Source organism: Grammomys surdaster, unplaced genomic scaffold, assembly GCF_004785775.1.
Source record: "Grammomys surdaster isolate TR1022 unplaced genomic scaffold, NIH_TR_1.0 130, whole genome shotgun sequence".
Classification (NCBI taxonomy): domain Eukaryota; kingdom Metazoa; phylum Chordata; class Mammalia; order Rodentia; family Muridae; genus Grammomys; species Grammomys surdaster.
Window position 1 is genome coordinate 17,327,240 of NW_021604588.1, and position 27,448 is coordinate 17,354,687.

Consider the following 27,448-nt stretch of genomic DNA (forward strand, 5'->3'; position numbering starts at 1 on the left):
GATACTGATCCAGAGTCTGCCAGGTGGCTGGGGATATGGCTCAGAAGAGCACTTGCCCAGCATAGGTAAGGCCATGAGTTCGATCTCAAGCACAGCAATAAAACCAAACATGCTGCCCATGGTGTGAGCAGGATATCTCCTCTCAGTTTTCCCAGATGGCTTTGGATGCTGATGCAGAAGCCCTCACGGACTCCTGGGAAGCCCTTTCTCTGGACACCGAGTACTGGAAGCTCCTGCTGAGACAGCTGGAGGACTGCCTCATACTCCAGACCCTGCTGCATAGCAAAGCAAGCCCTCCAGCTGCCAAAGTGTCATCTCCACAGACAGAGCCACTTCCAAGGCTTTCTGTTAAGAAACTGTTAGAAGGGGGGAAAGGTAAGCTGAAGCTCACCTGAATATGTGCATATGTGCACATATGGTATTCTGAATATGTACTTACTTTCCTTCTCGTCACACAGGCTAGGACAATGTAGCCGGGGCTTGCTTTGAACTCACAGCCCTCCTGCCGTAGCCAAGTGCTAGAGACATAGGTGTGCTTTTTAATTAATGTTAGGCCAATTTTAGGTTTTCAGTAAATGAAATGTTTACAGAGACTCCCATCCTTAGACCTGCATCCGTTTTTCTCCCATCTCACCCACTCCTGGACACTTGAGTGTTGTTTGTGTTTGAAAGTCGATCTGAGTATCCACCCAGGAAAGCATTCCCAACCAGCATTCTCTTCTCCTTCCTGATCTCCAGAGGCTAACAACTTCATCCCTTCTGCTCTTTCTTCCCTGTCTTGTGTTTTTAAATTTTCCTTAAGTATGTTTCATATTTGATTGCCACATAGTAATCATACACGTTGTGAGACATGGAATGATGTTTTAATTTGTGCATTATTAGCTCAGATCCATTACACAGATGTTTGCTCTGTGTCAGGAGCACTCAGTCCTCTGCAGTTCTTTTTTGAATGTACAATTAGCTGTGTGTACTGTAGACCCAGTGCACCCTAGTGCCTGGTGCTGTCCTCTCTCCACCCTTCTTGCTGGCCGCTCTCTCCCCAGCCTCTGCTCCTGGTTCTCCAATAGCTACTCCTGTGAGAGCAACCGTGTGCTTCCCAGAGGTAAAAGAGAGCACAAGCCATCATCCCCGTCCCTGACACGTGACCTTCTGCCAGCCACTGCATTATGGTTCAGGGGCGTCAGAGCCTTCATTTTCAGTTTTCCCTGAGTGTTCATTCTTCGCAGCAGAGGTCCTGGGAACCACTCGGTACCAGAATGGTAGTTCTAGATTTATATATTCAAGTGCTTATAGCTTTTTATGATTTAATAGTGTGCATGTGCATGCAGGTACATTGACTTCGTGCGCATACATGGAGGGCAGAAGAGGGTGTCACGTGTCCTTAGTCTCCTTCTGTTCCTTTGGGTCAGGGTCTCTTTCCAAGCCTAGGGTTCAAACTTTCTAGGCTAGGTTGGAGGCCTGCAAGAGCCAGGGATCCTTCTGTGTCTGCCAATTCGAAGATAGGCTTACGAGGGTATCTAGGATCCTGGCTTGTTACAAGGGAAGCAAGCTCTGTACTCCAGGCCTCATGGTCGGGTAATACTGACTCAAACACTGAGCCATCTCTCCAGCCCTTTGTTTATAGATTTTTATTTAAGTTGCTTTCTCATTTTTCATAAGATTGGTAACAATTTTTCATATCATAAATTTGCTGTATCCCATGTTGTCACCTAAAGAATGTTGGGATACACTATTTTTATATTAACTAAAAAAGTATAGTCGGGCATACTGTAGAGGAACAGATTCAAGGTCATTTAGAAGCCAGACATGAATTCTGATTTCCCAGCACCCTGTTCGTGTCATTTTCACAGACAAGGTGAGTTTACTATGAAGCATTATTTTTATGGGAAACTCTTTGAATTGAAATAAGAGGTAAGCCAAGCATGGTGGCACATGTTAGTCTCAACTATTCTGAAAGCAGATGGGGGGTGAATGTTTGAGCTAATACATTTCAAACAAGCCCTAGTGAGCAACATAGTGATGCTAAATCTCTGCCCCTACCCCTCCACCCCAAAAGACAGGAATACTGGGAAAAAGCTAGTGTTTATTTTTAAATGTACTGTTTGTTTTAGGTAATAAACAGAATTTTTCAGATATCTTGAGTATTTTCAGCTCACACAAATGTTTGTATCCTCTTGATGAGTAAAACAGGTAAATTATCACTAAATTGTACTCATAGATGTTTTATAACACAGTGAAGTTAGTTGTATATTAGATGTAATATGGGGTGTGTGGGGGTCACTGGGGCAGCGACTCAGTGGATAAGAGTGCTTGCTGCCAAGAAGCAGGAAGTCCCAGTTCAGATCTTTGAACCACATAAAAGCTAAGTGTGTCTATGCATACTCTACCCACAGCTTGTGGGAGATACTGACGGCAGACTGGAGTGCTGCCATCTTCGCTCCAGGTTGAGTGAGGGCCTGTCTCAAGTGAATCAGGCAGAGTTACAAAGCAGGACACCCAGCATCCTCCTCTGATGTATGCATGTGCAGTACACATATACAAACACATGCATTATTTTAAATTAGACTAAAGTAACTTGAGGTAGGCCTTAGTTCCAGTGACAGAATGATTGTCTGCTTGCACAGTGGTAGGCTGAATCGCCAGCACTAATGAGCTGGGTGTGGTAGCACACACTTCCTCCCTTACTCCAGAGGTAGAACCAGCAGCAGCAGCACAAGTTCAAGGTCACTAATCCTCGATTTGATGGTTTCTTTGAGGCGAGCCTGATGCAAGACCCTTTCTCAAAACAAACCACAAAAGAAACCTTTAACACAGCAGTAATTCCTCCATCTGTGTCTGGTGTGATATATTTTGAATTTACGGACCTGGCAAGTATGTAGTGTATAGGACTGATACATGTCCATTTATGTTTACTTGAGATTTTCTCAGTGTAGAAGGGTGCCCCCAATATCCGCTGTCTTGCTTACCCTCCCAGGTTGGATGATAGGTATTCAGGTGCTTTAAGTCTCATGGCTTTCTGGCATCACCAGGTTCAGGTTCAGAAGTGAGTATGCTGTGTATATGTGTACCTAAGGGAATAGCTGTACCCATGCTCTGTATTTGGCTCCATTTAGCATGTTGCTGCTCATATTTTACCAGATTTCATTTTCTTTCTTGTCTCAAACCTGTAGGTGGTATTGCAGACAGTGTAGCCAAGTGGATATTTAAACAGGACCTCAGCCCTGAATTGTTGAAATGTGCCAACAAAGAAAGAGATGTAGAAAATCCAGACGAACCCAGAGAAGGTATTGCCCGAAGTCTCCCTGAGGTGTCAGAGGTGGAGATAGACCTAGGAGCCGTACCAGGTGACACCCGAATAATGAGCACTATGGAATCCAGGGTGGAGTGACACAGCTGAGTTCTTGTTACCAAAAGGATGCTGTTACCCTCTTGTGTCTTCCAGACTTGCTCCACCTAGCCTATGAGCAGTTCCCTTGTAGCCTTGAGCTTGACGTACTGCACGCACATTGCTGCTGGGAGTATGTGGTTCAGTGGAACAAAGACCCAGAGGTAAAAGTCTCCATCTGCTGAGTATGCCTGCATGCGTGTGCATGGCCAGGCTTGTCCTGGAGCACATTGCTCTGTGTGTGTGTGTGTGTGTGTGTGTGTGTGTGTGTGTGTGTGTGTGTGTGTGCGTGTGTGTACTCAATATTGAACCTATGGATGGCTTCATGTAGGCTAGGCAAGGACTCCCAACAGTGAACGATATCCCCAGCCCCTTCACATATACTTCCTGGAGACAGGATATAGTTAAGTCACCCTTACTGGCCTTGAACTGAGGCCTTACTGAGTTGTGAGCGGTGTGAAGCACAGTGGCCAGCTGTGATTAAGTGTGGCTTTCTTACCCCCCTGTCGACAGTTCGTTCAGCCTTTAGGAATTACATCCTCATTCCAGCTCCGCCATTCCCTCTTCCCTTGAGACCGATCATGACTGGCACTCTGCACGTGGGACTCAGAGAGTGTGATGGGACATGGACAGGATTCTCATCGTGGTTTCATTTTTTGGTTAAGGTTTAACAAACCTATTGTTTAGATCACTCTGCTAGTGTTTTCTTTTTAGTATTCAGTATTGTTACATATTAAAGAGCCCTTATGAGAAGGGAGGAAGGATATGAGATTTTTATACGAGAATGCAGTCCTCAGAGAAAGAATTTGGATTCTAGGGGAGCCATTTACAAGCATACTTACGAAGGAGCTTTAAGTAAAGGAGGTGGCAAAGGAAATGTCTACAAGATGCTTTTGTCTCTTGTTTCATCTTGTGTCAACCTGAAGGATGGATGCTTTCCTTAAGTGAATGAGGTGGTGGGATAATAGGTTTGGTCACTAGTGGTAAGTCAGCCATTCAACTGGGATCCACAGCCAAGCTTGGGGCCACGCCCTAGGGTCCTTCCAGACCAGGGTGCCCACAGGAGACCATGATCCTAATAGTGTGGGATGTGAGACTCCAGTAAAACTAACCTTGAACAAGAGCTAGCCATGTACACAGTAGGGCTGTTTCTGGGTTATTGTTCTGATCCAAATATAAGAACTGTAGTATACAGATACACACTAGAACCAGCCATCGGACCCTAGGCTGGCATTAGATCCTTTACTCTGACTTTTACCAAGGTGACAAATGCTGTTGGGTTGTGCCATTTCATGCAGAAATGCAGGAGGACATAAAAACTTTACAGTTCACTGAGGACAAGGGCAAAGCACACATCTTCAAGGGAGGAGAGGACCTGTGTTTAAGACCACACTGGTAACAGTGCAGTACTGTCTTTAAAGAAAGAGGAAGCAAACAGTACCACATTTGGTTCTGGCTCACAGAGTCAGCATGAGCACCTTCGTACCCTGTTGCCATTCCGTACAGCCTTACAGCAATCCTACTCAGAGCACATAGCTGGTTTGCCCTTTGGGAAGGCCCCAGAGCCCTTCATCTCACTGTCTCACTAGGCAGAACACCCCACAGGGATAGTCATCTGGAAGCAGTAGAGAAAGTGGCGTGCATAATACCCAGTGTTCCCATTAGTGCAATCCTTGGCCTCTGTTGGAGTGGAAGGATTGAATAATGTCTGTCTGTCTTGTTTGTGTAGTTTTCTTTTTAAGTATTCGTCTACTTCACACATCACACCCCATCCCAACTACGCACACGCACATGCACATGCACACGCACACACACACACACACACACACACACACTCTTACCTTTAATTTTATTTTTTTAAGGACTTACTATGTATACAGCACTCTGCCCGCAGTCCAGAAGAGGGCACTAGATCTCATTACAGTTGGTTGTGAGCCACCATGTGGTTGCTGGGAATTGAACTCTAGACCTCTGGAAGAACAGCTGAAGCTCTTAGCCTCTGAGCCATCTCTCCAGACCCCCTTCCTTTAATTTTAAATTGAATTATCTCTGGAGAATTCCCAGTATCAACACGTGTGGTGAGTAGTGATAGGGAGGCTTCAAAAGGTGTTAGCAAACATCTGGATGATTCTGTGAGCATTGCATGCTGCTGGGTTTGAGAATGTCAGCCTTTGTGGTTACACAGATAGCTTCTAAGGCTTCTCTCCAGTGTTTCCTGTTCCCTCACTCTAATTGCTTTCTTCTTACCATTTACTTCTGACACTGTCTGATACGCTTGCTTTCGTATTTATTGTCTAGCTCCCTCACTAGACTCTATGCTCAGTGAAGGCAAAGGTCTGGGTCTGTTTTGTTCAGAGTAGCATTACTGGGGCCTTAAGTAGGTTTGGTGCTTGGTAGATGCTCCAGATCTGCTGCATGATAATTGTTTGCAAAGAGGATTCAGTTTCCGTTCCTGTGAAAGTCAAGTGTTGCCTGAAGAGAGGAATTGTATAGTAGATAGACCTCGGCAGCTTGAATCTCCCTGTCAGCATGATCTGGGTGTGTCTAGAAATTAATCATTAATTAGATAATGAGATGATTGAAGTTATCTTATCAAAATTTTTTTCTTACCTGATTCACAGAGTTTCTTTCATTTACTTCCCCTTCTCCCTCTTCTTATTTGTTTGAGTCAGGGTTTAACTTTATAGCTTAGCCTGGAACTCCATATGTAACCCACGAGGTCTGGAGGTTATGATCCTTTTGCTTCTGTCAGTCTCTTCTGGTTTGCTCATTTGCTTGTTTTTGAGACAGGGTCTCACTGTGTAGCACCAACTGTCATGGAACTCACTATGTAGACCAGGCTGGCCTCAAACTCACAGAGATCCACCTGCCTCTGCCTCCTGAGAGCTAGGGTTAAAAGTGTGTACTACTACTGCTGCTGTTCCTCCTCTTCCTCCTCCTCTTCCTCCTCTAATTTCTTCTCTCCTCTTCCTCCTCTTCCTTCATATATGTGAGTGCTTTGCCTTCATGTATGTATGTGCATTGTGTACATGCCCAGTGCCCTTGGAGAATGAAAGAGAGTACTAGATCCCCTAGAACTTAGGTTGTGGATAACTGTAAGCCACCATGTGGGTCTTCTGCAAGAGCAACAAGTGCTCTTAATCATTATACCATATTTCCAGCCCCTTTGCCAAATTCTTAAATAGGCTTATGGACAAATTTAGTAAGAAGTCTCCAGTGGGGACTAGAGAGATGTCTCAGTGGTTATGGTTACTTGGTGTTCCTCAGAGGACTTGAATCCAGCACACTAGTCAGGATGCTCACAAGCCTGTGACTCTAGCTCCAGGGTGTCTGGTGTACTCCTCTACCCTTCCAGGCCTCCTCTCACACAGTATGCACTTGCTACAGACACATAGATAGAATCTAGAATCAATCTTAAAGAAAAAGGTTTCCATTGATGTGAAATAACCTTTGTCTTCTCTCTCTCTCTCTCTCTGTTCTCTCTAAGGAAGCTCGCTTTTTGGTTAGATCCATAGAACACTTGAAGCACATTCTTAATCCACATGTTCAAAATGGTGAGTAGCAGGTGTTGAGTCCACTGGCCGTAATAGCATGGGAGTTGTCAGGCACATCCTCTCTATGCCTTACTGTGTGCAAAGAACCCTTGTACTCATCTCCTCCTGGGACTGTGGAGCTGCTACTGACTGCCAGCTGCTCTGCTGTGTGGAGAAAAGCATGGCCATTGTTATTTGCTTAGTTGAGGGTTTTTCTTAAGTATTTTTAATGTTTTAAAGTACTTTGGTACATGGGGCAAGTGTTTTTTTGTTTTGTTTTTTGTCTGTGTTTTGTTTTGTTTTCCTGCAGTCTCGAGTTGCCCAGGCCACCCTTGAACTCCTTGTTTTCCTGCCTTACCCTCGCAGAGGCTCGCATTACAGGCATGAGCCACCATATCTGCCTCCCTTGACAGATTTTTAATATGTTATTTTAATAGTTTGCCTAAGAATTAATCTCAACAGTTCATGCGTGTCTTTTGTTGTGAATATCTGAGATGTGCTGGGGGACCAGTAGGTACAGTGTCAGCAGACACTTCCCAGAGGTTTTCCCAAATCACCGTCCCAGGCAGTGTGTGCTTCATCTGTCTCATAGCCTCACCAGAGCTGGAGAGCCAGGAGTGCTGGTCAGTAGCCAAGCCTTGTGAGCATGTACGAGACCCTGTGCTCCACCCTCAGCACAGCGACCATGCACACGAACACCTTAAGCCTTTCTGGAGGCTCTGCGATGGTGAGGGTGTTAGTTTTTCCTGTTACTTGTGATACAGATTTCATACTTCCTGTTTATAAGTATACTCTTCTGTTCCCTTACCCTTTTATTTAAAATGAAAATTCTGCATAAGATGCAAGAAATGGTATCTAGAGTCCATGTAGTCTGCGAAGCTTGGGGCAGAGTTCTGTGTCTGATGAAGCTGCGCTGTCTTCATGGCTCGTCTCATTTGCTGTGTAGGTATCGCGTTGATGATGTGGAATACGTTCTTGGTGAAAAGGTTTTCTGCTGCTACCTACTTAATGGATAAGGTGAGGCGGTTTTAATTTTTACATTCTGATTTCTTAACTTAGTTCCCTTCATTTCTTGATATTAGAAAGTTTGCTTACACTGGCGTGTGTTGGTAGATTGTGGTTTTGGTTGCCAGTTGATACCATGTTTTGCTCTTGCTCAGTTAAATGTACGTCCCAGGAGTAACATTTTAAAATTATATATGTATATCATGAAAATATCTAATTAAAAATATATATGTGTGTATGTATAAAATTACATGTGTGTGTGGGTATATATGAGATTATAATTCCATCATTAATCCCCTTCCTTTCTTCCCTCCAGCTTCTCCTATGTACACCCCCACCTTGCTGTCTTTAAAATTCATGACCACTTTTTCTGTCATTATTAATACATACATGCACATGTACTCTAAACTTATAGATACAACCCTGCACCGTCCATATAATGTTATCATCGTAGGTATATGTTTTCAGGACTGATCCATTGGTAATCAGATAATGTGCTCTTTCCTGGGGAAGACTATTTCTCCCACTCAGTATGCCTTAGTTGCCCTTAGTTCCTCGTCTATGGCTGAGGCCCCGTGAGCTTTCCCTCTTCCACATCAGAATGTCTGTTGTACCATCCTTGTTCTTGTTCAGCTCCTGTTCAGACAGTAGTGTTGGTGACACTTCATCTCACAGCAGACTCCCTGTTTCTCTGGCCCTTAGACTCTTACTGTCCTCTCCTGTGCAGTGATCTCTGGGCCTTGGGGGACTGAGTTGTGCTGTAGATGTATCAGTTAGGACTGGGCTCTGCATTTTGATTCATTGTGGTTTTCAGTAATGGCCTCTGTAAGAGAAGGTCCCTGGATGAGGAGTGAGAACTAACTTATCTTTGAGTACAAGAGTAACATTTAGAATGTACCTGGGGATTATGTGAGATTAGTAATGTATCAGTTGTAGGTGCTCCAGGTAGTTGGCTGAGTTTCTAGTATCAGAATGATTTCCCTCTTGTTGAGTGGTCCTTAAGTCCAATTAGAGAGCTGTTGGTTACTGCCAAGGACTGTGTGCCACTAATGCCCCCTCAGGGTTATCATGCCATTCTGGTTGTTATTGTGGTTCATCAGCATTGTAGCTGGGTAGGACTGTTGGTTGTTTCCTTCCTCTGAAAGCTTACATGGCACCTTCTGGTGTCTTGAAAACTGTCCACAGAGAAGGGGCTTTCCAGGTCAGTTCTAACCAGGCCCTATATCTTAAGTATATGGTGTCTGCAGCAATAGGAATTTACCTCTGGGAGCCATGCAGTTCTTTTTTTATTTTTAGTTTTTGAATTCTTAGTAATTCTCCTGTCTCAGACTCCCAAATGACCCAATTACAGGTGCACACCACCAAGCCTGACTACAAAATCTTAATGCTCTTATCCTTTACCCAGTAACCACCATGGTTATCTCCTTGACACGTGGTCCAACAGGCCTAGGAGTCGTTTTTTCTGTGTACTGATCTAAATCATTCTACACGTGTGCTTTTCCCCTTTATATATGAGGTGACCTATCAGGAGATAAACAAGCCGAAGAGAACACTGCATTAAGAAAATAATCACTTTCTGTTTCTCTTTCTAGACTGATAGCTTTCTGGATTTAGAGACTTAAAAATCCTGTCATGTGTCAGGACATAGCTTTAGGGAAAAGAAGTTGAGCATGAAGAAAATACTTTTACAGGCAGTGGTTTGGGGTTTTCTGGTTTGTAACCTACTTAGCACAGAGTTTTCTTAGCATGTGTGGTAAAGGTTCTTTCAGTAAAGTCTGCTACTCAATATTGAAGACATTGGGCAGTTTGTAGTAGAGAAATTGCATGCTCAGGAATTCTGGCAGCATTGTGGAATGTCATAGAGTTGGCCTGGACTGAGCCTGCTGTCCAAAGTCTGTTACAGGAGTTAATCTCAGGTAATGAGTCTCAGCTCCACTGTCCTTTGTGAACTATCAGGTAATTTTCCTGAAGGTAGAGCTTCCACCTCCCATTTAGCCTGTAGACATAAATAGTCATGCTTACGTAAGTGTTTACTGGATCAAGGACATCTTTGTTAGATTGCAGTATAATTCCTATCTGTTGTGGTGTTTTCTTTTGTAAACACTTAAAACTATTATGTTTGTACCAACAAACAGAATTCATAGGTGTTCTTTACTAGGGATTTTTGGACAACACAACTACTTGTATATATAAACCGAGAGCTGGGTTTTGCCAAGCTTTCGTTGCCTGTCTGCCTTCCTTCTGTTCTTCTGCCTTCCTGTCTTATCATCTTTTAGCCTCCTCGACCCCTTTCTCTCTATCTGACAGGGCCTCAGCTTGAGCTTTAAAATTCAAGGACTTTTTTCCTCTACTCTCATGGGCTGGGTGTTCAGCTATGTGCTGCTCTACCGTAACTGTGGGGACCTTTCTTATTGGTTCAAAACATACAATTTACTAGGGGAGGAGGGATTTTTTAATTAGATGTATTATTTATTCTACTTTATGTATATGAATGTTTTGCCTATGTTTATGCGTGTGTACTGTGTACAAGCCTGTTGAAGCTCTAGAGGGTTGTTAGCTATGGTATGGGTGGAGGGAATTGAACCTGGGTCCTCTGCAAGAGCAACAGTGCTCTTAACTGCTGGGATGTCTCTTCAGCCCAAGAATTATTTTTGGAAAATAATTATTCAAGAGCTCAGCGTGATATTTTTGTGATTTAATATTTGAGTACTACCACAAAAAAATTGTTCTTATTGTTGGTAGCCATAATTACTGACATGTGTATTTATATCTGCAATTTTGGTTGCTTTTTATTTCCTGCACCATTCTAACTAACTCTTTTAGTTTAAATTGCTAAATATTATATTTCCTGTCTGTTTTAGGTTGGGAAATCTCCAAAGGATAGGTTGTGCCGAAGGGTGAGTGAGCCTCATTGTCAAACCTATACTGGAGGGGTGAACTTTGGTTTTTATGGTTGAGGTGATCAATCTGGAGATAACAAGGAACAGGAAGAGAGTGCCACATTAAGAAAATAGTTGTGGTCTTCAGCCACTCTCAGTGTCCCCGACTAGGACTAGACAGCAGCTAGCCTGTGACATTCCTCCAGCTCAGTTAGCCTTGGACTCTGGATGGGAAGCAGCCTGTTGCTGTTTCTGCCTTGGTCTGCCTGGCACCTCACAGTAGAGATGTCTGACCTCTCCTGCAGGCAGGCTCTCCGCCTAATCGCAGCTCACTTCAACTGAGACTGACCCACAGACCCTGAGGCTGCTGCTCAGCAGTGTCACTGTCCTCAATCTGGGAATTGTTCTTCTGAAATATCTCAATAACTGTTGAGACATAAAATATAACTGTTAAAGACCTTATTCCCCCAACCAGTCACCACAACCGAAGATTTCAACTGTGTCCTTCAGACTGGTTGTGTGGCTGGACCTAAGTACTCATGAGTGTATATGCGCGCATACTGAGTGTCTTCCCCAGAAACACACACACACACACACACACACGCGCGCGCACACACACACTGTGTATTATGTACTTTGAGGATGTGAATAATTGCTTATTGGCTTTAAAAAGACTATACAGAGATGCAGTGGCCTTCACACTGGCCGGTTAAGGGTCATTGGGAACTATTTCTTGCCAAAAAAATTGAATCGAGTATTTGGTTGTCAAGTGGGGGATTCTAGTTTTATTCAGAGAATCCAGTTCAGTGCCTTCAAGATACCATAAAAACCATCAGCTCAGGCTGGTAACTTAGACCTTTCCTGGTTGAGTCTCATGTGTACACCTTACCATATTCCATGGTTAGCTGGCTGGCAAGCACTCTGGCAAGATGAAGAATCTGTCTTTATAGTGCACAGACACAAAACGTTACTGTCTCCCCTCCTGCCCTTGGTGCTAGAGATGGAATCTAGAGTCTTAAATATGCTGAGTATACCCCAGCCACACCCTCACCCCAGAACATTGACTTTTAAGATTGATAGTAATGATACTGATATCACACTAAACACTGATATCAAGTTGATACTACCAAACCCACTAGCAGGGATTTTAACATATAATGGCTGCAGATTGTATTCAGTGTAGAAAGTCAGGCACATTGAACGTGCTGAGCCCTCCTTTCTGTAGCACAGCAGTTCTGATGCAGGGTCATTGTGTTCCTTTTTGAAAACAGGATGTAGGGATGAGCGACACGGCACTGACATCCTTCCTCGGCTCCTGCCTGGACCTTCTTCAGACGTCATTGGAGGTAAAAGAAGTATACACTAGCCATGTGGTGAAGCAAGCCTGTAATCCCCTCCTGGGAAACTGGGACAGGAGGACTGAAGGCCAGCCAGTGCTATGCAGTGAGACCACACACACATACGCACACACGCACATGAACGCGTGTGCGCACACATGCAAAACTCTTCCCACACCCCTTCTCAGTCTGAGTGTTTCTTTAGATATTAGATATTCTGAAATCTATTCAGTTTAAGAAATGTCTTTTGGTGAATTATATATCATATTCATCTGTACGTTTTGACTTTAGCCTAAAAAGTGATATTCATTTTCTCTGTCTCTCTCTGAATTATACTTTGTGGTTTCTCCGTTGTAAACGAGGACGCAGACTTCAGGTTTGCACTTTGGGATGTTGCAGCCCTTTGACTCTGACTCCTGACATAGACTTCCATTTTCACCCTCGCAGGCTGACATTAGCAGGGATGAAATCCAGGTGCCAGTCCTGGACACTGAGGATGCCTGGCTGTCCGTGGAAGGTCCCATCTCTATTGTGGAGCTGGCGCTGGAGCAGAGACCTATCCACTACCCACTAGTGGAGCACCATTCCATCCTGTGCTCCATCCTGTACGCATCCATGTGCTTTTCTCTGAAGAGTGTGAAGCCACTTGCCTTTTTTGACAGCAAGGTGAGTTCCCCAGAGGGTTCTGGAGCTGGTTTAGAGTTGCTGGTTAACAGGCACGTGGGTTTCTTACTGACTTGTACGTGTTTGGTTTTTAGTGGTTTGTAGGGGTGATCTCTGAGAGGCTCCAGGTCCCTTATCCCCTGACCTAGCTCTGTTCTTTTACTTTCCTCACGGTGTGCTTCAGGGCTGTGCCCTCTGCCCTCGATCCTTTTCATTCTGCATGTTCTCCTTAGACAGACAGACAGACAGACAGACAGACAGACAGACAGACAGACAGACCTGCTTGCTTCCTCGTGTGTATGTGTAGGCAGGACTTACTTGTACAGTTTGATGAGTATGCTTCAATTGAATGTCCTAAGAAGCTTGTATCTAAAACATAGCTGCAGACCCTCACCCCAGCCTGCCCTGACTGAATTTGCTTTCCATGAGTTCTGTGGCTTGAGTGTTTGACATTAATGCCTGTTTGTGTACTCGTGCACACTAGAAACCTAGAGGTGAACTCTACCGCAGCCCCATCTGTTCACTCGCTCTGAGCTGTAGCTGGCATGGTGCTGTGTGCCTGTAATCCCAGCACCTAGGAGGCAGAAGCTGGAGGTGTGTGTTCAAGGCCAGCATGGGCTACTTAGCCCATTCCAGACCATCCTGAGCTAAGACCCTGTCTCAAGAACCAAAACTATCTCACCTGAACATGGCTGTCCATCACTGTCGTCCCCGCTTGCACAGTCCAGTAGACTCCTTCCTACCATCCTGTCTCCTTTGCTCTCAAGGCCCAACACTGACGCTGGGGAGGGCGTGGCCTAGAGGATGATACTCTCTAAAGGCTCTGAGGAATCTTCCTCATAGCACTGACTCCAAAGCCAACAGAGCCCCAAGGGGTTACAGCCAATCCTTTCTCAAGCTTGGGACTGGGCAAGCTTATTTAGGATGATCTTAGACATGCTTAGTTTGGTAGTCTATATAAGCAGCAGTAATTTATATTTTAAGAGAGAAATATGAGGCCTGGGGACACAGTTTAGTGGTAGAGCACTTGCTTAGTATGCTGAATGCCCCGGGTTCTATCTCTCTCTAACCAGAGACTAACAGAGTTGGGGAGGGGCCATTGTAGTTGTTGGTGGTGTTTATTTTATTTTGTTTTGTTATTTTTGGTTTTTGGTTTTGTCTGATTTTTCAAGACAGGATATCTGTGTATAGCCCTAGCTGTCCTAGAATTCAGAGATGAACCTGCCTCTGCCAATCTGGTGGGATTAAAGGTGTGCATCACCACTGCCCAGCTGAGAGATTTTCAATCAACAATGTTTAACGTTTAGATTACAGTTCTTTAGGGCAGCATACAGTTGTTTATGTACAACACAGCAGTAGAGACTGCATCTAACCCACAGAGGACAAAAAGGAAAAAATAGATGGCAGCTACCCTGGCAGCTAACCTTCGAAAGAAAGGCAATGATGGGGGGCTGATGACAAACTTTCTCAATGAGACAACATTAGTAAATATTGAGTTTGAATTAGTTTATCTTTCATTTGAAATTGTAAAAGATACTCAAGAAGTAGTAGGTTTGGCACGGTGATGCATGCCTTTACTCCCAGCATCCTGGAGGTTGACACCTGCAGATCTTTGCTACCCAGAACTCCCTGCAACCTGGGCAAAGACTGACCTACGTCTGAAGCCAGTGGTGTATAGTTTTAACCTATGTGGCACTAGGCATTACTTAGAATCACAGACATTCACTGTGTAGATACTCTCTATCTGGGATGGCTTGTTCATAGATGAAAGGTAATTCAAGGTAAAGTGTAGCTAAGTGTCAGGCCTGGGTGCTCTCTCAGTCCATTTCCTATTGAGGGAAACCTGATGCCCTGTTGTTTGATTGATTTTTGTGTTGGAGGAATGTGGAGGCCAGAGGAAGATGGGTGTCATCCTCCCATCTTAGCTCTTCTCTTCACGGCCTGAGAGGGCCATTCCAGCTTTTTCTAAGTGCTGAGGATTTGAATTCAAGTACATATGCTTGTTCAGCAAATGCTCTTGCCCAGTGAGCATCTACCCAGCTTGCCCTGCTCTGCATGACATGTACAAGTTTTAAGGATTCAGAACATATACTAATTGTTCCAGTGCTCTACTACTGCTTAACCAATTATCCCAAAAGACTTAGTGTCTGCAAACAACACTTGCTAGTTTAGATTTTAGCCTTGCACAAGATAGTAATTCCTGTCATTGAGCTAGATCCACAGACCTTGGTAATTTTCGGTGTCACTTAAAATAGCCTTTGAACTCAAGATCCTCTTACCTCCCCTGGGATTACAGACATGATTCACCATGCCTGGTTCATTTTTTCAAGCCTTATGGGTCAGGAATATGACTTTCTTACCTGCCTTTGGCATAAAGTACCTTGTGAGACCGTGGTGGAGTTGCTTCATGGAAGTGTCAGCTAAAGACTCAGCCGGAGGGGGCAATATGAGCTAATCCACGGAACTGTCTGTAGGGTTGCTCACCTGACCACTGGGTCCTCTCAGAGGGGGTGAACAAGAGCACCCCAAGCAGAACCACAGTTCTTTGGAACCCAGTGTGGAATATCACTTGCTGTCACCTGTCTAACTACACTTGCTGGCAGCCAGCAGCCCACAGTTCAAGGGAAGAATAGCATGGGACTCAAATACTAGATGAGTGGGGACCATCTTAAAGGCTGCTGGTCACACACTGGACAGTGGTCACCATGCTAGATGACGAGTAGAATGCTGACATCTTCCCGTTTAAGGAAAAAGTATAAGTCAACCAGGAGTTACTCATAAAGTGATCAGCTTTTAAAAATCTCCCTTATTCTCCCTTAATCTGTACTCACCAGGGTGTTTTTGGTTTTCTCTCTTTAGGGAAAGAATGCATTTTTTAAGGATTTAACTTCAATTCAGTTATTACCTAGTGGGGAAATGGATCCAAACTTTATTTCAGTAAGACAACAGGTAAGTTAGTTACTAGGTTTTGTTCTTGTTTCTTAGGAGGAAATAGCAAAGAAGAAATATAGCTGTCTTTTAAAAGGATGGCCACTTCTTCAAGTGATTCCCAGGACCTAGTTCCCTTGGTGTGTGTTCCTTTATTGATAGCAAAACCATTTTCGAGCCAGTGGGACTGTTCAGCAGGTGAAGGCATTTAGTGACCTTAATTCCATCTCCTGGTAGAGGAGAGAACTGAGTCTTCCACATTCATGCTGTGGCATGTGTGCACATGTATACACATGAATGCATGCACATGCACTTTTTAAAAATTAAAAATAATTTTAATGTAATCTGTTTGACAAAGTTGACTTGAGGCACTTTTAATTATGTTATTGATGTGTATGGGGGGGGGGGGTGCCTGACCCATGGCGCTGCGTATGGAGAGGCGAGAGCAGTTCTGTGGGGTCAGTTCTCCTCCACCTGCAGATGAACTCTTGGGATTGAACACATACCACCAGCTTACACAGCAAGCACTGGGCTCCTTTTAAATGAAAAGTACTGACGAGGCAGTGCTGTGCCTTCCTGTCTTCAAGTTCTTACTGAAAGTTGTCAGTGCAGCTGTCCAGGCTCAGCATTCCAAGGACAGAGATCCCTCTGCAGAAGCAGCAAACACTCACTGGAAAGCTCTCAACTGGCCAGCTCTGGCTGTGGACTTAGCCCATCACCTTCAAGTGAGCGAAGATGTCATTCGAAGACACTATGTGGGAGAGCTGTACAACCATGGAGCTGACCTCTTAGGGGAGGAGGTAAGGATGACCCGTGATGCTCATGGGATGTGAGCTACAAAACAGACAGCAGAAGGAAGCAGTAAAGGAATAGTAAAATAGTCAGATATAGTGGTATGTACATTTGGGATGTGGAGGCAGGAGGATAAGAACTTTTAAGGTCAGCCTCATCTACATAGGCGTGCTTGGACATGAGGCCAAGTGCAATGAAATCAACAAAAGGATAGAAAGCTGTATCCAGATTTGTACCTGCTGCCAGGTTCAAACAGGCATAGAGCAGTAAACAGTAAGGCCCCGGGGGACTGGTCATCTGCTGGGGCAGAGAAGCATGAAGTTCTGTACTAAGACATGAAAGGAAATCGAGCCATAGGAGTCTCAGTGGGTAAAAGAAAGTGGTAACTAGACCGACCTCTCATGGAGAAGCAACCAGCTACTTACATTGCTGAGGAACAGAGGAGTCCAAAGGTCCAGAGATGAGGACCAGCATGGCAAGATGCAAGGCCAGAAAGCCATTGTGGCTGCCAGACCTCGTAAGCAATGAGTCGGGGTAGGTAGGTATCCACTCAAGCTAGGAGTGACTCCCTTAGCAAGGAGAGGAGGTTGGCTGTTCTCCAAGCCTGAGGCTACTTCACAGTACTCAGTAGCCATCAGATGGCAGAATCTTACATCATTCCCTTTACTTGAAAATGAGATACATTGTCATATGAATTGAAAACTTAGGTAACAAAAATTGGCTGATGAGCAAGAGTTGGGTTTAAATTCTAGGTCAGATTTCAGTTTTCCTTTATCCATACACATGGTCATGCTGAGAGCCAAAGTAGAGTCTCTCTCTCCATTGGCAACCTTCCCAGGACAGTAGCTCTTGCTGAATTGTTTCTCCATGTTCACCCTCAGGCCATTTTTCAAGTTCAGGACAAAGAAGTTCTAGCATCTCAGCTGCTAGTGCTGACAGGGCAAAGGCTGGCTCACGCACTTTTCCACACCCAGACGAAGGAAGGCATGGAGCTGCTGGCCAGACTCCCGCCCACACTCTGCACCTGGCTGAAGGCAATGGTGAGTGGAGGACAGCATGAGCAGGAGGTCCGCGATGACCTCTTCAGTGAGCTTCATCCCAAAGAAATGCTTTATATGGAGAACGTCCATAGTAAAGCTTAAGTCAGTACGGTATTGCTTGGCTGCATGAAACTAATGGCTGCTGTGCCCCATTCACAGAACCCCCAGGATCTTCAGAACACTGGCGTGCCTATCGCAGCAACAGCTAAACTAGTCCACAAAGTGATAGAGCTCCTGCCAGAGAAACATGGGCAGTACAGCCTCGCCTTACACCTCATCGATGCCGTGGAAGCTATGGCTACTCTATGACGGTAGCCTGCAGGCCTGTGACTACATGAACACTGCATGTCATTTTACATCGTAAGATTTGGAACTTTGGAAGATTTTTTTTTTGTATAATAAATAAATATATATTACTTTAAAAAAAGTGCAATCCTGGCTAAAATTCCACATCTTCAGCGAAGACTGGAGATAAATTATAAACACATTAACTATCCTGTGACTAATGCAGATGCTTTATTCTTTATTTTTTCATTCAAATAAGCAGCTTTATTGTTAAACTTTGATAGTTACTGGTTATAATTTGTGGATTTTGTTCTTACTGTAGTAGTCTAGTTCCTATCCAAATGACTCCTGTAGGGATAAAGTGTGTTCACATTGCTTTCATGAGCGCACTAGAGATACAGCCCATGTCCCTTTAAAACATGCAGAGATGTCCTCATGGTTGGCTGTGTACCCGGCTGCCACCTGGCAGGGAGCTCTGGGTGCTGACTGCTTCCTGTCCGGGGTGCTGCTGCTGCTGCTGTCAGAGGAGAACTGTGTGAGATCAGCAGAGGAACCTGGGGAGGCCCTCAAGTCTGCTGTACTTGCCAGGCTTAGGAATCAGAGATGTGAACAAAGCAGCAAGATCAATTATTCTGTAAATTAAGATTTACTCTATTTTGTCAAGTTCCAAAATTGTATCCACATCAGGCAATGTAAAAATGTATTATCTTGTAAGACATGTAAAAAAAAAAAAAAAGAACAAAGAAACTAAAATATTTAAAATCCAGCTTTATTTTTCTTTCAAGTGTTCAAAAATGTGTTTCTGGGACTTGGTCATGTTGCCTGTCCTGGGAGCAGGATAAGCACTTTGCTGTCACAGCCTTACCAGACCTACCTCAGCTGGGTGGAGAGGATGAGCCTCGGCTAGTTTTGTACCCTGTAGTGCCTCAAGCAGTCCAAGTGCTGACAAGTGTGAGGAGACCCAGCTAGTCTGCCTGTCAGCAGTGCACTGCGCTCTGCAGATCAGTTCAAGTGTCTCTGGAATGTCGCCATATAGTGCAATTATTGCTGTCTGCCATGGTCATGGTTGGTCACAGTACTCATTCGAATCAAGGGAAGAAGCCAACTCCATTAGAAAGTTGAGAATACTCTTCAGGGACTCCACCTCAAAGTGACACCCAGGCACATAACAAATATGAATTCTTTTTCACTAAAAAGTTTGATCTAAATAAGATTGTGACTGGCTAAAACTAACTGCTAACTGTCAGATTTCAAATCTTGAGAGAGAAACGTTTCAGATGTTGCTCAGATGTTCGTGAGGTGCAGCCGGCCCTTGCTGGAATCCCTGCAGTCACAGCTTGATTGACAAACATACCATCCTTGACACAGTTCTGAGGAGGTCCACTCGCCCCAGGACCTTCTGAGTACTCTGGAAGGTGCAGGATGTGGGCAGCTTGCCAGGAAAGCCTTGTGCTACAAGCACTGCTAATTGCTAATGACGAAGGTCTTTTTTCTCTAATCCCATCTTTTTGGGGGTCAGGGGCTTGTATTTTTTTTTTTTTTTGAGAATAAAAACTGGCTAAATTTACTCTGGTAGGTCACATAAGAGAACCAGAACAAGTCTTTAGTTAGTTAGATTTATCATCCAAAAGGTTTATATAATGCATAAAATTTTAAAACTAAATCCTGAGTTTAACAAAAGCAGTAACACAGTCTACTACTTCACTCAGGGCTTTTAAAATAATTCTGGTAAGAAAGGAAAATTAACATTTATGTATCCATTCTCTAACAACAAAGTGTCACAAAAGGAATTAGGTTCTAACACAGTATCCTGCAACAAGGGTGTGGCACGTGCCTGTAACCCTAGTATTTCCCTAGACACTCACCCTCTCTTCTTACGATTACGTATTTTTACCCTACTAATGAAGGTGTTTTATCCTAACTTCTCTGTTCCAGGTTGTGTTGGATGTAGACGTGAAGGGGGCAGGATAAATGTAGATTCAGCAGTACACAGCACCAGGCTTCCCAATGCTTCACACTTTTGCAGAGATTTACCTTTGTTAGAGAAGTTCATCCAAGGCCAGTGTAACACCTGCTAGAGTTAAATAGCTTCTTAAAATATGATTACTTGTGATTTAAAATCATGGAAAACTAAGACTTAGCAACAATAAGCTTACACTGATTATAGCATTCACTTAGAAGTTGCTGTAATCCATTTCTTTAGGAAACAGTATCTTACAGTGCACAATAGCAACAGAGAAAGCCCTCGGACCTCATGGGGACAGGCTGTTGGGCAGCTAGATCCTGCTTAGTAGGTTAGACATCCTTGGAAGATCAATCCAGTATGGATTGTTTGAAAAATGCTCTATTATTTATCTACTGTCAATGTATTGTAAGTAGTGAATTCTGTATATACTGTTATTTTCTGTCTATTCATTATTGTGAACTTATGTATATTAGTGAAATAAATTAACGCTTCATGTTATTCCCTCAGCGTTCATACAAAGCGTTATGAACAAAGCGATTTCTCCTCTTGAATAACAATTTGGTGATGATGTTTTTTTGCAGTACACCCAAAATCTTGCTGCTTTAGAAACTTGACGTTTGCTAGTAGGCGGAAGGAACTGACCCCCTTCACCTTGAAGGGGCACACGACTCTGCCACTCATAGCAAAAATCACACACTTTCTTATTCACAGCTTCCACACCGTCATCAGCTGGGAGTTTTCCAGAATGCCTTTATTTTCAGACATCATAGAACTTAAATACTGAGTCAAAAAAGTTTTAATAAAATATAAAATATTCTGCTGCCACATTGAAAGTAACCATATTCAGTGTCTGTCCTTAAAGAAGTCCATGAGTATGTATGTGTGTTTCCCTGTATACATGTATATCTGCATATATATTTCCACGTGTGTGTATGTGTGCGTGTGTGCACACACACGTACATACATACATATGTATACATTATTTTTTCTGTAGTTACAAGAGATACTCTTTTAATCTTCTGATTCTCACTCCATCTGTCACATCTACTCCTCTCCCTACCTAAGCTTTGGATTTCTTTCTAGGGAACTTTCTAACAGTTTATTCCCGCAGCCAGTCAGTCAGTACTGTGGGGAGCGTCTTGATCAGAGCTGTTGACATCAGATTGCTACTTTGCATCAATGACCTCTGCACAGCGAGGACAGAGAGTGTCTGCAGTCTCAGCAGTATGCTTCCAACATCGAGGGCACTTTTCTCTGGCAGTTGGTACGACAATGACTTTATATGAAGACTCCTCACGAATGTCACCACCTTGAAAGAACACACAGAGCATGTCCAGTCGCTGAGCCTGTACCACCAATCCTCAGTGGCTCTGGCTGCTCCTTCCCAAGGCTTTCCCCCCTCCCACGTTTCTAACATCGGCCAGGTTCTGCCCTGAAACAAACTCACTTAAAGAAGATCATACAAGTTGACTTCTGAAGAGCAGACGACTGAAACCAACCACTTCTTTGCCATGCTTAGAGCTGGCTCTGTCATTCTTGACCCTGCTACACAGATGACTTGGGTGTTTTTTTAAGAGAGTCTCTTCTATGTAGCCTTGCCCTCACAGAGGGCATCTGTCTCTGCCTCCTCAGTGCTGGAACTAAAGGTATATGCCACCATGTTCAGTTCTTAACTCACGATTTCAAAATGCCAAGTTCTAGAGACAGTGGCAATGCCGCTACTCAAAACTTGAGTTACACAAAAGGAGCCACAACTTTTCCACTATTCCTGTTAATGAAGATGAGTCAAGGTGACAGCTCTGTGCATAAAAATCCTGTGATAAAAAGTCTACCCAGCCCTTTATAAGAATGGCTGATGGTATTTTAATTAGGATATGCATAAAAGGAAATTTTAGCATTTACATAGGAAGGATTGGTGGGGCTGGGCAGTATTAGGCACTATATCAGAACAGAGGGGAAAAAGACTCAGTGACAGTTACTCGAGGGTGAAAAGGAACTGTCCCAGCCTCAGCTTACGTTCCCAGTGCCCTAAAAGCTGGCTCAGACAGCCTTGATGTGACCCACAGAAAGCTGGGGGTGACATCAGCTATTCAGTCCCCGCTCACTCTTCTCACCTTCTAGATTGATGACGAATGTCCCCGTGAGCTCAATGTCATCTGCAGTTCTTTCCCGTGGCTCCTGAGCCAGCAGTGTTGTCTGGGAGGCCATCATCAGCTCATTGAGCTGAGATGTGCTAGAGGTCTCCTCAGCTTGGAGCATCTGGAATGCATGGGAAAGTTACTGTTCCAGTTAAAAACGGACAGTCAATTTTAGTTGCTGACTGGAGTATACATTTTGTTTCACTTTGAAAACTATGTTCCCCCGAACCCCCAATCTATATGGCAATTATTATACTTATTTTGCAATGAGAAAAGGAAAGTTTAGTTATCCTTGTCTGTTAAGCTAACACTGCCAACATTTTAGAGGCTCCTTTCCTATCATGATTCCTCTATTAGCAGAGGGGATAGGACATTGTTAAATAAAAACCTGCTTTTAGGTTCCTTCCACTATAGGCCCGAGCACTGAGCTCAGGTGGCTGCTCTGCACCCAGTCTCACAAAACCCAGAGGAAGCTGGCCTCCCAGGAGCTCTAACCCGGGCAGCATCTTAGGTAAGGAGACAGCAACACCCGCCCCAAACAGGGAGTAACTGGGACCCAGGAATTCACTCCTGGCCTGGAACACTGGTTCTTTCTGGTCTGGGCCTGAGCACTGGGCAGATCTTGGGCCCCAGCTCTAACCCTAGTAGTAACACCCACCCCACACAATTCTGAAACCACCAAGATAACAGGAAAGACAGGCTCCAGTAAGAGACAGGGCAGGTATCGCTAAGGTGATCCAGATGGTGAAAGGCAAGCGCAAGAACATAAGCATCAGCAACCCAGGATACCTGGCATCATTAGAACCTAGTTCTCCCACACTAGAAAGTCCTGAATTCCCCATATCACCAGGAAATCAAGACTCAGATTTAAAAATAACTTCTAATGATGATGATAGAGGACTTTAAGAAGGACATAAATAACACTCTCAAAGAATTTGAGGAGAACATAGGTAAACAGGTTGAAGCCCTTAAAGAGGAAACACAAAAATCCCTTAAAGAATTACAAGAGAACATAACCAAACAGGTGAAGGAATTCAACAAATCCATCCAGGACATAAAAATGGAAGTACAAACAATAAAGAAATCACACAGGGAGACTACCCTGGAGATAGAAAACCTAGGGAAAAAAATCAGGTGTCATAGATGCAAGCATCACCAACAGAATACAAAAGATAGAAGAGAGAATCTCAGGTGTAGAAGATACCATAGAAAATATTGACACAACTGTCAAAGAAAATGCAAAATGCAAAAAGTTCTTAACACAAAACATCCAGGAAATCCAGGACACAATGAGAAGACCAAACCTAAGGATAATAGGTATAGAAGAGAGTGAAGATTCCCAACTTAAAGGGCCAATAAATATCTTCAACAAAATTATAGAAGAAAACTTCCCTAACCTAAAGAATGAGAAGCCCATAAACATAAAAGAAGCCTACAGAACGCCAAATAGACTAGACCAGAAAAGAAATACCTTCCGTCACATAATAATCAAAACACCAAATGCACAAAACAAAGAATATTAAAAGCAGTAAGGGAAAAAGGCCAAGTAACATAAAGGCAGACCTATAAGAATTACACCAGACTTCCCACCAGATACTATAAAAGTCAGAAGATCCTGGACTGACATCATACAGAACCTAAGAGAACACAAATGCCAGCCCAAACCACTATACCCAGCAAAACTCTCAATTACCATAGGTGGAGAAACCAAGATATTCCATGACAAAACCAAATTTACATAATATCTTTCCACAAACTCAGCATTAAAAAGGATAATAGTAGGAAAGCTCCAATACAAGGAGGGAAATTATACACTAGAAAAAGCAAGAAAGTAATCCTCTTCCAACAAATCCAAAAGAAGATAGCCACACAAAGATAATTCCACCTCTAATAACAAAAATAACAGGAAGCAACGATCACTGTTCCTTAATATCTCTTAACATCAATGGACTCAATTCCCCAATAAAAAGACATAGGCTAATAGACTGGATATGTAAACAGGACCCAGCATTTTGCCACAAACAGGAAATCCACCTCAGTGACAAAGACTGACACTACCTTAGAGTAAAAGACTGAAAAACAATTTTTCAAGCAATTGGTCCAAAGAAACAAGTTGGAGTAGCCATTCTAAAACCTCCAGCCCGAGAACACAAAGGGAGGGACTCATGGCTCCACCTGTATAGGTAGATGAGGGTGGCCTTGTCAGGCATCAGTGAAGTGGAAGGCCTTGGTGCCTGAAAATTTGGATTCCCTAGTGTTGGGGAATTCAAGAGCAGGGAGGCAGGAATGGGAGGATGAGCACACCCTCATAGAAACTCCCAAAATTATAAGGATTAGACATGACAGAGGCAAGCCACCAGAAGACTAGATTCCAGAATTCAAACAAAAAATTATCTTGATACTAAAAATTTGTTTTGAGAATTGTGTATTGCAGAATACACAGCCTTGGTGTATCTACTCATCAAGCAAGCTGAGCAGACCTGCTCAAACCTCTGATGTCCTGGAATTTCAGCTGGATGCAGTGAAGACACAGATGTCAGAGGCTTATCAATTTACTCTTCCTCTCCGCCCCTCTTCTAATATCTTAACGCCCGTAATCAGCTTGAAGAAGTTAATGAAGAGTCGGCGCCCCTATTCCCTGGGCTTGGGGACTGAGGTCATTAATATTGGGCTGTCTTTCTAGGGAAAAGTAGTGGTTTTGTTGGAACAGGGAGGAATAGCTAGGATTTACTGCATAGCCATAACCTGTTGGTTGAAATCTGTATAATTGTTATTAAGCTGAAATTATAATTTCTTAAATGATAACAAAATTTTACTTTGATTTCAAATTTAAGATTTTCATTGGTACAAGTCTCTTATTGATACAGAAGTGATATTAATATTGTTATTCTCATAGGCATTGTGCCTATATAACACATTTAGGAATACAAGGCTTAGGCCCAGTACTTCTTTAACTTTTTTAACTGATTTGAGATGGTTAGCCTGTGAGTTAAGGGCCTATAGCAAATTCATGGCTCTGAGTTTATTGTTAGGGTGTTTTCTATATTTTATTTAGAAATAGCTGAGAGGAGTTAACAGACAACAGTCCAGATTGCCTTACATGGGTAGTTGGTTTTCAAAACGTCCGAAGTCCACAGAGTTGACATTACAAACATTTCTGCATTAAGGTTCATTTTGATTAGAGACCTGTCTGCTCCTGACAGCTTCCTGTCTTGGATTCTAAGAAGAAATTGAGCATCTTTGGTGTTACTCCAGTTGTGGTGAGACAGCCACTAGGTAAGAATTGCCTCTTTTCATCTACAGACAAATTACTGTCCAGAAAAGGACACACTTGCGGAATAGTCGACTGATTGTATCTGCCAAGACAGAGTAATCAGCCCTTAATAATTCTGCATCACTAGGTCTGTCAGATGATCCTGGACCAGAAGGCTGAAGGTCAGATGCTCCAATGTATTGTAGTATAGGGACTGTCCAGGTGTTCAGCAGTCTCTATAAATTAGCTAAGTTTTAGAAGCTATGCTTTGTGCTTCCCATAATTTCAGCTAATTCAGTCATTCTGGATTTCTGATGGGGTTGAAGACTTATAGTCTCATAGCCAATCCCAGCTATTTACTTTGAGAGAAAAGACTTGAGAGGATGGTTTTCAGCTGTCATTCATTCTAAAGCCAAGGAAAAAGCCATGTTCAGAACTAAGTCTTTTAGTTACGAGAGATGACAGAGGTTCTGGTTTGTCAACAAAATGTTGGACTGGGTATTAGGTCTATCTTGTACCTTCCTGATACAAATTGGTATAGTTATGCTCTAATTGTATTTTGAGAGAAAAGGTTTTTTTTTTTTATTATTTTTTTTTTTTTTTGGTTTTTCGACTCAGGGTTTCTCTGTGTAGCCCTGGCTGTCCTGGAACTCACTCTGTAGACCAGGCTGGCCTTGAACTCAGAAATCTGCCTGTCTCTGCCTCCCAAGTGCTGGGATTAAAGGCGTGCGCCACCATTGCCCAGCTGAGAGAAAAGTTTTATCTTAACAGGAAGGGTGATATGAAGGTGGATCTAAAGTGGGAGGAGTAAGGAGAGGAGGAGGAGAAGGAGAGAAGGAGCTAGGAGATGAGAGAAAGAGAGGGGGGAGAGGGGAACATGGAGATGGATGTTCGCATGTCTCCACCAGTCAAAGATAGCTGGTATATCTAGGCTGGGTATTGGGTTACACTTCTGATTGTATGGGCATCTTCTTATTGAGCATTACCGAACTTATAAAGCCTTTGATTAACATTTTTTTAAAAAATGACCTTGAAAAAAAATAAATAAAAATTTTTTTTAATGTGAAAAAAAAAACCCTGCTTTTAGTGCAACAAACTGGGGGCAATCAGTAGTACTTTTCCACAGTGTACAGTGAGCCAGGCTATCTGATAAACACTTTGAGTTTTTCTCATTAATTTTTGATCTTCAAGATAGGTTTGTGAACTTATATAAATATTCCTTTAAAAATTATGAGGCTAAGATTGATTTGGTTTCGCCAAGTTTACTCACTTAGTAATAGGTAGTAACAAGTCTCCCATCTGACATCTAGTTAGGATTCCTAAGGAAGTCACATTTATGGTGGTGACAGTTAATACTGGCTGTCAACTTGCTAAGTTGTAGAGTCTCCTAGGAAACACCTCTGGACATGAGTTTCCAGATGAAGTTAACTGAGGTGGAAAGCCAAATTGTAAATGTGGTGAGCAAACCAAAACTAGGCTGTGCAGCCTTGGCAGGTCAATAATTTGACTGTCCTCAGTTTCTTCCAACAGCTTACAATTCTTAAATACCACAAAGGCCAGTCAGTGTCTGCCCTTATCTTACCATTGCCAACAATGCCATGTACTCTAGTGACCAAAATGAGGTGGTTTCTTTGTACAGATTTAGGTATTTCATGACCGTGAATGTTTGCTATGTGTATGTTTATGTACTACATGTAGTCCCAGGGCTGGAAGAGGCCAGAAGAGGGTGTTAGATCCCCTGAAACTAAAGGACAGGTAGTTGTGGGCAGCCAGATAGGTGCTGGGAACTGAACATGAACCTAGGTCCTCCACTAGATTAGCAAGTTCTTTAACTGCTGACCCATATCTCCAGCCCCAAAGTAGTGATACTAATAAAACTTTAAAATATGTGTGTGTGTGTGTGTTTGTGTGTGTATAGAATTAAAATATCAAAATTTTACGAAATGTGTTGATTTTCTGGTTCTGGTTCTCATGAAATGAAAAAGAGAACTCATTTTTGGAATATGATCCAGATACAATTTTCAAAATCCAGGCCTTCAGTAAATAAAACTTTCATTTTTTTTATGTAGTCTCACACTTCTGCACTGACCTAAACAGGCCCCTGTATAGGTCAAAAGTTCAAACAATCAGCAAGAAGATCAGTACTGCAAGACTGAAATCCTAGTTTCTAAATTAATCCAAGATCTTAAATCCACCACTCCACCCACTACACACAGCCTCCACCCACTACACACAGCCTCCACC

General features: G+C 43.2%; 2 protein-coding genes across 4 annotated transcripts in view; one reads left to right on the forward strand and one right to left on the reverse strand.

Annotated features, from left to right (window-relative positions):
• Positions 1-20,640, forward strand: part of Rab3gap2 (RAB3 GTPase activating non-catalytic protein subunit 2) — a 77,563-nt gene extending 56,923 nt beyond the window's left edge. The window contains exons 24-35 of one of the 3 annotated variants that reach the window (XM_028759733.1): positions 147-375; positions 3,171-3,344; positions 3,443-3,549; positions 6,873-6,939; positions 7,865-7,935; positions 10,785-10,820; positions 12,074-12,148; positions 12,587-12,805; positions 15,662-15,751; positions 16,318-16,530; positions 17,404-17,562; positions 17,722-20,640. In XM_028759733.1, coding sequence (XP_028615566.1) covers positions 147-375; positions 3,171-3,344; positions 3,443-3,549; positions 6,873-6,939; positions 7,865-7,935; positions 10,785-10,820; positions 12,074-12,148; positions 12,587-12,805; positions 15,662-15,751; positions 16,318-16,530; positions 17,404-17,562; positions 17,722-17,871 — 1,590 coding nt within the window. In that variant the 3' untranslated portion in view covers positions 17,872-20,640. Of the gene's footprint in view, positions 1-146; positions 376-3,170; positions 3,345-3,442; positions 3,550-6,872; positions 6,940-7,864; positions 7,936-10,784; positions 10,821-12,073; positions 12,149-12,586; positions 12,806-15,661; positions 15,752-16,193; positions 16,236-16,317; positions 16,531-17,403; positions 17,563-17,721 lie in introns of those variants that run through there. The other 2 variants (XM_028759742.1, XM_028759751.1) reach the window with 2 other exon arrangements.
• Iars2 (isoleucyl-tRNA synthetase 2, mitochondrial) overlaps positions 20,544-27,448 on the reverse strand; it is a 40,834-nt gene continuing 33,929 nt past the window's right edge. Inside the window, exons 22-23 of the mRNA XM_028759763.1 lie at positions 21,928-22,072; positions 20,544-21,122 (exon numbers count right to left, since the gene is read on the reverse strand). Of these exons, the coding sequence (XP_028615596.1) occupies positions 20,980-21,122; positions 21,928-22,072 (288 nt within the window). The 3' untranslated portion in view covers positions 20,544-20,979. The remainder of the gene's footprint in view (positions 21,123-21,927; positions 22,073-27,448) is intronic.